This window comes from Sus scrofa, chromosome 2 (genome assembly GCF_000003025.6).
Source record: "Sus scrofa isolate TJ Tabasco breed Duroc chromosome 2, Sscrofa11.1, whole genome shotgun sequence".
Classification (NCBI taxonomy): Eukaryota; Metazoa; Chordata; class Mammalia; order Artiodactyla; family Suidae; genus Sus; species Sus scrofa.
This window is the reverse complement of record NC_010444.4, coordinates 27,783,797-27,798,409: the sequence shown is the minus strand read 5'-3', so window position 1 is coordinate 27,798,409 and position 14,613 is coordinate 27,783,797. Positions and strand designations below refer to the sequence as shown.

Genomic DNA, 14,613 nt, shown 5'->3' with positions numbered 1-14,613 from the left:
GAGGTCAGGGATGATACCAGAGTCCTCATGGATACTAATCGGGTTCATAGCCCGCTGAGCTACGACAGACACTCCTGGTATTCTCACCTTTAAAAATTCTCCAGAGTAAGAGTTAGTTATCAAAAAAAAGCTGCAATAATTCTTTTAAGCCACATTATCCAGGTTAAGTGGCCCTTTCTTAACACGGGACCTCTTCACATGATTCTTAGGGTTTGGCACTTAGGTGATTAAAAAAGTTTATGGAGTCAGAAAATCAGGCTTAAAATCTAGGAATAAAGTTAAGTTTAAAAATAAACCGACAAACACAACACTAAACCTGACTGCAAATTTAATAGCTATCACACTGTCAAAAATACTACCATGCAAATAGTAGATGCCTCTAAGATTACTTCTTCATTATATGCTGATTGTACAATCAAAAGAACAATCACTTTATACTCCAGACAGCTATAGAGGTATTCTGCCAGGTATGAGTCAACAATACTTCCATGATAACTGTAAAACTTGTATGTTTTAAAAGATTCCCAGGTGATCTTAAAGTTTTGTTTGTAAACTTTGGCTCTAAGGGATAACAATCTCTTGATTTATTTTGCACAAGTATAAAAAGGAGGTGATGCTAATTCATTTCACCTTCCAGCTCTAAATCTGATTTACACTTAGTATTCTGGCTTTAAATATTTAATACACATACAGTCATAGTTTGTTGAACTTAAAAAATTTCAAGAAAGCCATCACTATGAAAGTTAACACTTTTTTCTTCAAATTCAATACGAAAAAGTTACAGAAAACATCACCATTTAAAACCATTTCCCAGAGTTCCCATCGTGGCATAGCACAAATGAATCAACAAGGAACCATGAGGTTGCGGGTTCAATCCCTGGCCTCGCTCAGTGGGTTAAGGATCTGGTGTTGCCATGAGCTGTGGTGTAGGTCACAGACACAGCTGGGATCTGGTGTTGCTATGGCTGTGGTGTAGGCCAGCAGCTGTATCTCCAATTAAACCCCTAACCTGGGAACCTCCATATGCCATAGGAGCAGCCCTCAAACGATAAAAGACAAACAAAAAAAAACACCAAAAAAAACCCCACCATTTCCCTTGTTACTATGTGAGTTGATGTATGTTAACTAAACACTGTGATAATCATTTCATAAAACATATATATATCAAATCATTATGATGTATATCTTAAACTTACATCAATTAGATCTCAATAAAACTGGAGGAAAAAAACCCATTTTCCATATACTGGAATCTTTAGCACAAGACATAATAACTTAGCTACATGAATATGCTAGAGCTACAAATTTGTATTAAAAAAAAAAAAGCCTGTAACTGAACATGTTCATAACATAAATAAAAGCATTAGAAAGATTTTGGGACTTTTTCATCTTTGGACCTTGTTACATATATTACTCCAAAACTACATCTCAATACTGCCTTTGACCTTAGAACTTCTATCTTCAGAACTATCACTTAACATTTCCAAATAGAAAAATTTTCTTTGGAGGTCTCCTAACATACAAAATGGTAAAACTTACCCCAGATTACGCTTCCCAGAGCTTTAGAAAAGCCATTTAGTTTCTCAACAGGTTGTAGTCAAAGCAAATGTTCATAACTTTGTTGAAGCTGCTGTGGATTCTGAATATATGGGGGAAAACTTCATATAGAATTCAATTTATTATGCCGTTATACTAACCGACTATTTGTTCTCTGTTCCAAAGTTCCTAAGAGCAAAACTGTTCAGTAATAAAAGTTTAAAAAGTAAGTTATTTACAAGCAAATAAATGCATTCCTGCCAACATCTAGAAGTTCAGGTCTTAACAGACATCACTAATACCAGTTTCAACATCTCCATTTCTCGGAAACGCCTTGAACCAGACTCTCATTCAAAAGGAACTGCTGTAAGTTTAAAGCACACACTGTACAAAATAAAGACAATGAACCCATTAGAAAACACCTCAGCAGAGGTCTTTTTGTCTTTTAAGAGAAAGTCAATTAACTGCCACCAGGTTCCCTTATGTTCAAGGCAGAACCAAAAATGCAGAGCACCCTAAAGTGGCTTTTCTGTGTTAGGATTAGTTCCGTTTCCAAATATAGAGGTCTCTAACTGCATAATATTCTAAAAGGCTTATTTATTCAGATGCCACATGTTGGAGCATATTTTTAATTAATATCTCCTGGGATGGGGTAGGAATTGTATACCAAGCTAATCTCCTAAGATCTTACTGACAGTATCTAATAATTTTTTTTAGAAAATATTAGGTATTGTAACGTTAAGAATTGTTATTCCATAAATGCCCAAGTAAATGAGGCTAAACCACTACCCTCAGGGAAATCTCAAATTGCATGATCCAACAGCTCTTGATGTTTCACAACAAATTTTATAAGGTATGCATTCAAACAAAAAAAAATCTGGTTAGAGATCTTTTCCAGATGTTCAGAACATACCATAATTCTTATTAGGTATACAAAAAGAATATAAAAAAGCTGGGTTAAAAATTTAAGACAACTTCGAAGGGGGAGAAAAAATGATCCCCTTTTCCTACCTTTTTTTTTTTTTTTGGGTGAGCCCAACGATTACAAGTTTGCTTTATGAAGTTAAGAACTATAAATATGGGGAGTTCCCACCACTTGTGGCTCAGGGAGTTAAGAACCCTCTCTGTGAGGATGTGGGTTCAATCCCTGGCCTGGCTCAGTGGATTAAGGATCTGGCATTGCTGCTGCAGTGTAGGCTGCAGATATGGCTCAGAGCCTATTTGGCTATGGCTGTGGCTGTGGTACAGACTGCAGCCACAGCTCCAATTTGACCCCTGGCCCTGAGAACTTCTATATGCTAGAGATGTGGCCATTTGAAAAGAGGAGAAAAAAAAAGAAATATAAATGTGGGAGTTGTGCTGTGGCTCAGTGAGTAAAGAATCGAACTGCAGCAGCTCAGGTCACTGGAGAGGTTGTGAGTTTGAACCCAGGCCTGGTGCAGTAGGTTAAACGATCTGGTGTTGCCACAGCTAATGCTTGGATTCAATCCCTGGCACGGGAACTTCCATATGCCATGGGTGTGGCCAGAAAAAAAAAGAAATATAAATATGATCAGAGTAATTAGTACAGTGTATGGCTTGAAAATAAATGGCTACATTTCACAAAGAATGATAAACTACGCAGAGGACATAAAGAATAGAAAAAAGATTTTTTAAAAGAAAATTTATCTAAATTAATTATACCTTTTGCAAACAGTTTTATTACACAATGCCTGGAGTGAAAAGAAGAGGTGCCAAGGTTAAAAAAATGAATAGATCCAGTTAGTAGAACTGACAACACCTAAACATCTATGCTACGATAATGGAAGGGAAAATGAATGGGATAAGATATTTCAGTTAAGACCTAAAATAGAAGTTTACTACTCTAAAATTAAATGTTTCCTTTGTTTTAAAAATATGTAATTATTCATATCATTTCCAGATATTTGATCACTCAGCTCAGTGTTTGCAAATAATGTGTTTTCTTTTATACCCCTACACTACATTTATATATGCATTTAAGAAACTATACAGGTTAAAAAAAGCATATTGCATTTTAGAGAACAATCTGAATAATCACACAGACATAGACCAACATTTATTACAAACAGGAAAAGAGCAGATCTATAAGAAAAAGGAGTACAGATTTTTTTAAAAAAGATTGCAAGCTAAGGTATAGAAATCATAATCTATATAATTCAAACTTCATCTGCATTTAAAAAATCACATTGCTCAATATTTACAAAAACATTATAATACAATAATTTAAACTGCTAGTTAGAGGAATTAAAACAGTATCGACAGTGGAGAAGTTTACTTCAATTTAGGTCACCCATGTTCCATCCTGAGTTCACTTCCATTTTCCAAGAAGAAAGGTATTTTTAAAAGTCATTTTTTTCCCAGGTAGAAAGGTTATTTTGAAAAACTGAAATATGTACTTCACAATTCATTATTTATAAGGAAAGGATTCACGTTAAAAAAATTTTTAATGAAAGGCAATCAACTCTCTATATACTTTTATTAAAAGAATTACAGCTTTCACAGACAGCAAGATACATTGTTGCTACTGCCAGCAGCAATACCTTCTTCATTTCTCCTTCAGCTAACAATAAAAATCATCCTTTTCACAGGAAAATTTCTTATGAATGTGGCCCAATTCAAAACAAATTAGATTTTGTAGCTTACATGCTGTCACATTACCTAGCTACATGAAAAGCTACAGAAACCACAAGGGGGAAGAACAACTTTAAAAATATGGCAAAACTATAAATTTTCTTAATTTTGTTAATACTTAGTGACCCTTTTAATCACTCTAAATAGTGGTTCTTTAAAAAACACTTAGGTTCTAAAGGTATTTCATTTAATTCTAGCATTTAAAAACATTTCTTAAACCCAAAAATACAATGCACTGTAGATTTAAGACATACTGAATATAAACCATAAAGCCAGATGAAAATGTTTCCTTTACTAAAACCAAGCAGCAGGAAAACTATTTTCATATAACAATTTAGACTCTACACTTGATAAGTATATCACTTTGAGAATTGTCATACAATTGTTTGCTCTTATGATATAGGTAAATCAAGTAATATTTTGGAATTCAGAAGTAAAGCAATTCATTCCATGCACTTGAGGCAAAATGTGATCTCTATAGGATATAATATATAACACTAAAATAATTTGGCCTAATTTTGAAATTATGCACATATTATAAATACATAGATTTGGTCCTAAATGTCCTTTCATTAAAGCAAGAGAATTTTATCTCCAATAAGTAAAAATAATAAAAGCAGATAGGTAATGAATTAAGGATGACATTTTAAAGTTCAAGTTTACACAAGCAGGTAAATATTGCTAAATGCTCATTGCTGAGAAACACTGATATACTGGCAAATATTAAAATCAGACTAGTGTCAGTAACTTCTGTACTAAAAATTATTTATAACATGCTCCCATTTGTAACTCATGTTTCAAGTTTAAAAACAACCCTCCTCCAAAACATTCCTCCCCCTCTGCCACTTTGTTCTCATGTAGGATTTATAAGAAATTTCTCTGGGGAAGCAAATTATCTCATTTTTAAAGATGTATGTGCCTTCTATTAGAAAAGAATTAAATGTATTTGGATTCACACACACTGGTTTAACTGAACATAAATAAAAGAAACAGTACAATTTTCCATCATGAAGTACTGAGTTACAACAAATGTATTAAGAAAACTTTATTTTCTTGAGAGTGTATACAGGATGTTATGTAAACACTGTTAGTATTATCTTTAATGTAAAGACATTATTATTTCAGATTTTAATTTATTATAAATAGGTTATGCGTCTTCTCCAGAAATAGTAAAGGCCATACTAGGTGATACGGCCAAAGAAAACTTTAGCCCCTCACAGCCTAAACGAAGTACAAATGAGAAAATAAAAAATAAAGAGCAAAATAGGAAAGAGAAAAACACAGCTCAGGAAATGCATTCTGAAATTTGCATTCAATTTAATATCTTAATTCCTAAACCAGAAATATAAACTTTATAAAATACACATATATCTTCTTTACCATTTTTATCAAAAGATGTACACAAACATTCATATTTGTGTGTGTATGAGTGTGAAACTGCAAACATTACCAACTAAATGAATTGGGCAACTGCTAATAGCTCTGAAATATTACGTGGAATGAGCTTGTTATTCAGACAACTTCCATCCCCTTCAAATAGCATCTGGTCTTAGAACTCTTTCTAGGAACGCAGCTTGTATTTTTTGCTAGGAAATGGGAAAACAGACTCACTGCGCCAATACAGAATAGAGTACCTAACAGCCAATTTCATTCGATTTAGCTTATGTTAGAATAAAATGCATGAATAATGCCTGAGTATTTGAGAAAGGGAAAGAAATATCTAAAACTCAGAAAGTACTACTTCATTATACAAAAAATTATGTACCAATTATGTCAATTTCTGACGAGTTTGCATATAAGTTAACATGTTGGTAAAGTCAAACTGGAATGCAGACCTAGTTGATCCAGGTTCCCTGCTTTAAGAGTATTACAAAGCAGCACTGGCTTCGGCATACTTTAGACAGGCCTATGCACTCACCTGGTGAATTTCATGAACGTCTACTCTGATGGTTAAATATACTAAGGAAAGAAATGGTCCCAAAGGATAAGTGATGAAACCTTAAGAACATGATCTTGGTCCAAAATCACAACCAGACTCAACAGAAGGTACAATCTCTCTCACACATACAAACACACAAACACACAAACCACACACACAACCACACAAAAAAAATTTCACACACACAATGTTCCTACTATTGTCCAGTAATCCCCCCTCCCAAAGTAATACAATATAAACTATAGCACAAATACAGTGAGTACACTGTAGCCTCAATTTAAATCTGCTGTTGGTTGGGTCCAGTCTAAAGGACACATCACAGGTGACACTGTGTTATGTGAAAGTCTGTTCAGTACTGCTGAAGACTAAAGCCCTTTGACAGGTCCAAAACAGACTCAAATTTCAGCTATTGTGGAAAATTTATGACGAGGCTGCAGTGTACTTGATAATGTTGAGAATTTATATTACAAAACTGATTACGAAAAATAATACTTCGTAAGTTTTAAAAAAGAAATGGATATCATTTTCAGCTTAATGTGGTTATCAACTATTCCCATCTCACCTCTTCCTTCTCATTAACACATCACCTGAAAAATGATTACTTGGTGCCAACTGTTACTGACACATTAACAGTTTATTACCGTATTGATTGCTAATCCCAGTCTTCAAAAATAAACATTCCCCTTCTAATCATAATCAAGAATGGGGCCTTTACACTTTAAAATAAAACATACCTGACTTTAAATTTCAAGAAAATTAGAAAAACAAAATCAAAGTATCATTGGGTAAATTATGATTACATAGGTTTGAGTTCATATTAGCTTATTCCTGTATAATGTAAATGTTATCCTATAGAAAAGCTTTTAAATTATTGAAGTGCTTACATTTGTTGACAAACCATGCATTTTCACAAAATCCAAAATAATTTTTCACCTAAAGGTTTCATTTCACCAGAGACACTCAAAATACCCTATAAAACTAAGTTAACATTTCTGTATTTTCTTATACCATTCATATTAGTTTGTAAGTAGGAATAAAAAGAAAAATGAGTTCTAAATAAATGACACAGGAGGCAATAAATTGACACATGACAAGTAAATAAAAGGCTAAAGCACTCCAATACCATTGAAACTGTTTTAATGTTGTTGCAACTCCAAAATGCAACAATCATCAGCTTGTAAAGACCCATATTTCAAAAATTCATTTTAATTACTCCTTCATACCTATTTTACAAAATAAAGGCAAAAGACATTTAAATCCTCCTTGTCCTAGTTTTGCTATCTATGTTCCTAATTTGTTTTCTAACACTATAGTGTATGCTGCAATTCCCATCAAATACTATATAAGAAAAAGTAAAATAAAATATTAACCTCTGCTTCAATGTACAGTTTCCAGAATCTGCCAGAACTGGGGAACTGGGCAACAAGGCGTTCATAAGTCTTCCGTGCTTTGTCTATAGGTTGATTCTAAAATTGAAAACCAATAAACAGCATTTACAATGTTAGGATTATGAAAATATTATTTACTGCAGAACCAAGTAGTGTGATTGGACCCATAGAGAAGGAAATGTAATCCTATATCACTAAACCTGTGCCTCTCGAATGAGAATGCTCCAAGCGTCAAGGTCATAGGGATTCTCTTCTAATTTCTTTTCGGCTTTCTTCACCTTCTCTGGGACATACTCAGCTGCCTGGGAGGGAAAAGAAAATAATGAACTGAAGTTACTGTTTTAAAGATTTCATGCCTAATTTAATTCCAGCACAACATTTCAACCTCCAGATGTAGTATCTTAATACAAACCATAAAAATGTCCTCTTATAAAAGAGGCCTGCATTTTTTATTATATACACACACATATACTATCTTACTATAAATTCCCTGCATAACAAAATCAAGTGAAAACATATTTTTAGAAAACATTTTTAAATTTAAATAAATCCATCTTTTATATAAAATAATACGAAGTAGCAGTTCTCAAACGTTGTGGTCTCAGGATCCCTTTTATACCCTTAAAAATTACTGAGTACACCAAAGAATTTTTGTTTATTGTGGGTTATCTCAGTATTTACCACTTTTCTTTTTTTTTTTTTTTTTTTGCTTTTTAGGGCTATACCTGCAGCATATGGAGGTTCCCAGGCTAGGGAGCTAATCGAAGTTACAGCTACCAGCCTACACCACAGCCACGCCAGATCTGAGCTGCATCTGCAACCTACACACAGCTCATGGCAACACTAGATCCTTAGCCCACTGAGTGAAGCCAGGGATTGAACCCACAACCACACAGTTCCTAGGCAGATTTCTGCTGCACCACAACAGGAACTTCAGTATTTACTACTTTAGATATTAAAACTGAGAAAAAAAAAATTCACCCAGGTACAATAACAATAAAATTATTTACATGTTAACACAAATAACATTTTATGAAAAATAACTTTAAAAATTCACTAAGAATATCCTTATTACATACACTTGCAAATAAATCTGTTTAATGTCAGACTTTAAAATGTAGTTCCTCAGAAAAAAATAGAATTATCATATGATTAAACAATCCCATGCCTGGGCAAAACTATAATTCAAAGACACATGTACCGCTATGTTCAAGAAGCACTATATTCACAATAGCCAACATATGGAAACAGCCACAAGTCCACTGACAGATGAGTGAATTAAGATGTGGTATGTGTATATAATGGAATACTACTCAGCCATAAAAAGAAATAATGCCCTTTGCAGCAACATGGATGCAACCAGAGCCTATCAACTAAGTGAAGTCAGAGAGACAAATAGTATAAAATATCACTTTTATGTGGATCTAAAATACAGCACAAGTGAACCTAGCTACAAAGCAGACTCACAGACGTAGAGAACAGACTTGTGGTTGCCCAGAAGGGAGTGCCCGAACTCGGAGTCTGGGGTTAATAGATGTAAACTATTACATTTAGAATGGATAAACAACAAGGTCCTACTGCATAGCACAGGCAACTATATCCAATCTCTTGGGATTAAAAAAAGTATATATGTGTATAACTGAGTCACTTTGCTATACAACAGAAATTGGCACAACACTGTAAATCAACTAAACTTTAATTTAAAAAAATTAAAAAAGGAGTTCCCACTGTGGTACAATAGGTTAAGGATCTGGGCATTTTCTCTGCAGTGCTAAAGGTTTGATCCCTGAGCTGGTGCAGTGGGTTTAGTATCCAGCACTGTTGCAGCTGTGACTCAAATTCAATCCCTTGCCCAGGAATGTCCCTATGCCATGGATGGGGTCGGAAAAAATAAATGAAAAAATGAAAAAAGAGAAAACACTAAACTCAAAAAAAAAAGTAGTTGGATTTTCATATCTGCTTCTGCAATCTACCTACTGCAATATCAAATCATGTAAAGATTCCACTTACACTCATAAGAGATTATCACTGAAAAAAGCAAATAATGTCTTACGAAACAGTATGCAACTCACAGATCCTCTGAAAGTCTTAGGAACCCCCAGGGTCCCTGAAACAGCTTTTGAGAAACACTGCTATAGAGAATTCATCCTCAGCCACAAAGAAAAGGCATGAAATGACATTCTATTTTAATGTAAACGTTTTAAAAGCATGATTTACAAATCGTATATACAACAGAGTGGTAACTAAAAGAAATTTGCAATAAACAAACTATTAAGGGTGGCAGAAGTACAGGTGACTTTTTCCTTTTTTCTTCTTTTTTGGCCACCTCATGGCATATGAAATTTCTGGGCCAGGGATCAGATCCCAGCCACTGTTGGGACCTGAGCCACAGATACAGCAATGCCAGATCCTTAACCCACTGTGCCAGGCTGCAAGTGGAACCTGTGTCCCAGCAATCCCAAGACGCTACAGATCCCACTGTGACATAGCACAAACTCCTCCCGCTTTATTTTCTTTCCTTTTTTTGAACAGCACAGTCACAGCAACACTAGATCTGAGCCCTGTCTGCGACCTACACCTCAGCCCATGGCAACACTGGATCCTCAACCCACTGATCGAGGCCAGGGATCGAACCTTCATCCTCATGGATAACTAATGGGGTTCGGTGAACCAAAACGGGAACACCAATCTTTCAATATTTTCTAAACTCTTTAATAAGGCAGTTGTATTTTCACTATAGAAATAAAATCTTAAAAAATCAATACAAAAAAAAGGGAAAAAATACATAAAAAGTATCTAGGAGTTCCCATCATGGCGCAGTGGAAACGAATCCAACTAGGAACCATGAGGTTGTGGGTTTGATCCCTGGCCTCACTCAGTTGGTTAAGGATCTGGTGTTCCATTAGCTGCGGTGTAGGTTGCGATACAGCTCGGATCTGGCATTGCTGTGGCTCTGGCATAGGCCAGCAGCATCAGCACTGATTCGACCTCTAGCCTGGGAACCTCCATATGCCGTGGGTACAGCCCTAAAAAGACAAAAAAACAAAAAAAGACAAAAAAGAAGAAAAAAAGTATTTAGGGGAGTTCCCTTCGTGGCTCAATGGTTAACGAACCCAACTACTATTCATGAGGATGAGTGTTCAATCCCTGGCCTCGCCCAGTGGGTTAAGGATCCAGTGTTGCCATGAGCTGCGGTGTAGGTCTCGGACGAGGCTGGGATCCCATGTTGCTGGGGCTGTGGTGCAGGCCAGCAGCTGTAGCTGTGATTAAACCCCTAGCCTGGGAACTTCCATATGCCACAGGTGCATCCCTTAAAAAAAAAAAAGTATCTAGGACCTGAGGCATAAATACAAGTATAACATCTCAAATAGTTGTTCGGAATATTACTGTGTATCACAAAAAGAAAATGACACTCAAATAAGTCAGATAAATATTAATTTGTATGAAGTTTTGCTTTGCCTTTTTTGTAGAACTTCTTGAAATCCATAATATGCCAATAAACATTAGTAACATTCAAGAAGGGATAGGGAGGGAAGCCGCTATAATCTTTTCCCTCTTTTACTTACTTTTTAAGTGGCAGTTAATAATCTCATTGAGCAATTCTAGCAAAATACCAATTGGGAAAAAGTTTTAAAGTCATCTGTTCAGGGGGAAAAAAACTACTTTGGAGAAATATACCTTTCTTTGCAATAAATCACTTTCCACCACTGATAAGTATACATTTATTTAGAAAGAAAAACACGCTCTAAAAGACTATTCTATAATTTTCATCAAAATTATAATGTTCTGGAGTTCCCGTCGTGGCGCAGTGGTTAATGAATCCGACTAGGAACCATGAGGTTGCGGGTTCAGTCCCTGCCCTTGCTCAGTGGGTTAAGGATCCGGCATTGCCGTGAGCTGTGGTGTAGGTTGCAGACTCGGCTCAGATCCTTCGTTGCTGTGGCTCTGGCGTAGGCCAGTGGCTACAGCTCCAATTCGACCCCTAGCCTGGGAACCTCCATATGCCTTGGGAGCGGCCCAAGAAATAGCAAAAAGACAAATACATAAATAAATAAATAAATATAATGTTCTAATACAGAAGAACTTTGTAAGTAGCTTGCTCAAGAAACTTAAACTAGAAAAGTTTTAAGAGGGTCCACTGGCCCCACCCACACAATAAAACACAAATGACACAATAAAGAGCTCTGCAATGATGATAAACAATCCCTGGGTCAGGATGGTTCAGAAAGATAACTATACGTGGAAAATAAGCAAATAATAAAGGTGGCATTTCTTTCTTTCTTTTTTTTTTTGCCATTTCTTGGGCCGCTCCCATGGCATATGGAGGCTCCCAGGCTAGGGGTCCAATCGGAGCTGTAGCTGCCAGCCTACGCCAGAGCCACAGCAACACGGGATCCGAGCCGTGTCTGCAACCTACACCACAGCTCACGGCAATGCCGGATCCTTAACCCACTGAGCAAGGGCAGGGATCAAACCCACACCTCATGGTTCCTAGTCAGATTCGTTAACCACTGCACCACGACGGGAACTCTAATAAAGGTGGCATTTCAAATCAGAATGTTGGGGAGTTCCCTGGTTGGCTAGCAGTTAAGGATTCTATTGTTACTGCGGTGGCTAGGATTCAATCCCTGGCCCTGGAACTTCCATATGCCGTGGGCCAAAAACAAAACCACACAACAACAGCAACAAAAAAACCCACAAACAAATCATAATGTTGGTTATTCAATGCATGGTGCTAGAATAGCTGTATCTGTCAGAGTAACTGCAAAGTCAACTATCAAAGTTGGATTCCTATTTTTTCCCTTTGTTACCAAATTAATTTCAGATAGATTAAAGACTTGAACATTAAAAACAAAACACAAGAGGGAGCTCCCACTGTGGCACAGCAGAAATGAATCTGACTAGTATCCATCAGAATGCGGGTTTCATTCCTGGCCTCACTTAGGTCAGGAATCCGGTGTTGCCGTGAACTGTGGTATAGGTCGCAGATACAGCTCTCATCTCAAGTTGATGTGGCTGTGGTGTAGACTGGCAACCCCTAGCCTGGGAACTTCCATGTGCTGCAGGTGCGGCCCTAAAAAGACAAAATAAATAAATAAATAAATACAAAACAAAACACAAGAACTAGAGGAAAATACACTGAAATGTATCTTTACATGGGAAACGCTCTTTAGAAGCCTTTGAAAAGAATGAACTCAATTTGTTAAGTTTACATTTGTGCGTGGGAAAAGCATCAAAATAAGAGTGAAAACAAAAATATCCCCAACACATATGACAAAAGTATTAAATTTATTAATAGAAAGTCCAGTCACTAAAAGATCAGAACTCTGAAAAAAACAAAGCAATATATTTGAATAGTTCATAAAAAAAGAACAATGGGAGTTCCCATTGTGGCACAGCAATGGTTCCCATTAGGAACCATTAGGTTGCAGATTCAATCCCTGGCCTTGCTCAGTGGGTTAAAGATCTGGCGATGCCACAAGCTGCAGGCTAGGTGGCAGACGCAGCTCGAATCACACATTGCTGTGGCTGTGGCACAGGAGGCAGCTGTACCTCAGACTAGACCCCCAGCCTGGGAATCTCCGTATGCTGTGAGTGCGGCCCTAAAAAGCAAAAAAAAAAAAAAAAAAAAAAAAGAACTTTAAACACTCGAAAGCAATACAAGTGTAATAAGCCATGATAGCGATTAAAGGTGTTTTATAATTCATATTACACTGGCAAGGGTACATAGAAACAGACATTCTCAAATTGTTGACAGGAGCAAGCAGTAATATTGACTGAAATTTAATATGAATGTCTAATCCTAAATTCCAGTTCTGGCAACTTATCCTACTCTCCATGTACACAAAGAGGTACACACAAATAGCTATGCAGCTGTTTGCTGTTGCATAAGACTAGGAATAACTTAAATAATCATGTATAAAAGAACTAGTTAGGAGTTCCCGTCGTGGCGCAGTGGTTAACGAATCCGACTAGGAACCATGAGGTTGCGGGTTCGGTTCCGGCGTTGCCGTGAGCTGTGGTGTAGGTTGCAGACGCGGCTCAGATCCTGCGTTGCTGTGGCTCTGGCGTAGGCCGGTGGCTACAGCTCCGATTCAACCCCTAGCCTGGGAACCTCCATATGCCGTGGGAGCGGCCCAAGAAATAGCAAAAAAAAAAAAAAAAAAAAAAAAAAAGACAAAAAATAAAAATAAAAAAATAAAAGAACTAGTTAAATAAGTTATAAAATTTGTAGTCACTAAAGAAAACAAAGTGAGGCAGGTCTATAAACAGCGACATGGAACAATTTCCATAATACTGGATTAAAAAAAGGAAGAGTGACTGGAAGACTTGTATGTATTAACTACATACAAGCGTTTTTCTTTTTTGCTTTTTGGGGCCATACCTGCGGCATACGGAAGTTCCCAGTCTAGGCGTCGAATTGGAACTACTGCTGCAAGCCTACGCCACAGCCACAGCCACTCCAGATGTGAGCTGCATATTCGACCTACAGCACAGCTCACGGCAATGCTGGATCCCTGACCCACTGAGCAAGGCCAGGGATTGAACCCTCATCCTCGTGGATACTAGTTGGATTCGTTTCCACTGTGCCACATTAGCAACTCTCACAAGTGTGCTTTTATAATGTACTAATGTACATTCTTCTGCTGTTTGAATTTTTACTCTTCACCTGAGAAATACTTGTTCAGTGCCTAGTACGCGCCACATATTATTGAAGGGACATGTGGGATACAACAAAATAAAGACTTCCTTCAAACAGTTTACTACTACTTCTCTTTTTTTTTTTTGTCTTTTTGCCTTTTCTAGGGCTGCTCCCTTGGCATATGGAGATTCCCAGGCTAGGGGTCTAATCAGAGCCATAGCCACCGACCTACACCAGAGCCACAGCAACGCGGGATCCAAACCGTGTCTGCAACCTACACCACAGCTCACAGCAATGCCGGATCCTTAATCCACTGAGCAAGGCCAGGGATCAAACCCACAACCTCAGGGTTCCTAGTCAGATTTGTTAACCTCTGCGTCACTACGGGAACTCCAGAATATTTAGGGTTTCTTTTCTTTTCTTTTTTTCTTTTGTCTTTTTCAAGGCCACACCCG

At 36.9% G+C, this 14,613-nt stretch overlaps 1 protein-coding gene across 1 annotated transcript in view; it reads right to left on the bottom strand.

Annotated features, from left to right (window-relative positions):
- Nucleotides 1-14,613, bottom strand: part of CSTF3 (cleavage stimulation factor, 3' pre-RNA, subunit 3, 77kDa) — an 80,926-nt gene that overhangs the window by 51,973 nt on the left and 14,340 nt on the right. The window contains 2 exon segments of the mRNA NM_001267844.1: nucleotides 7,498-7,593; nucleotides 7,716-7,817. Coding sequence (NP_001254773.1) covers nucleotides 7,498-7,593; nucleotides 7,716-7,817 — 198 coding nt within the window.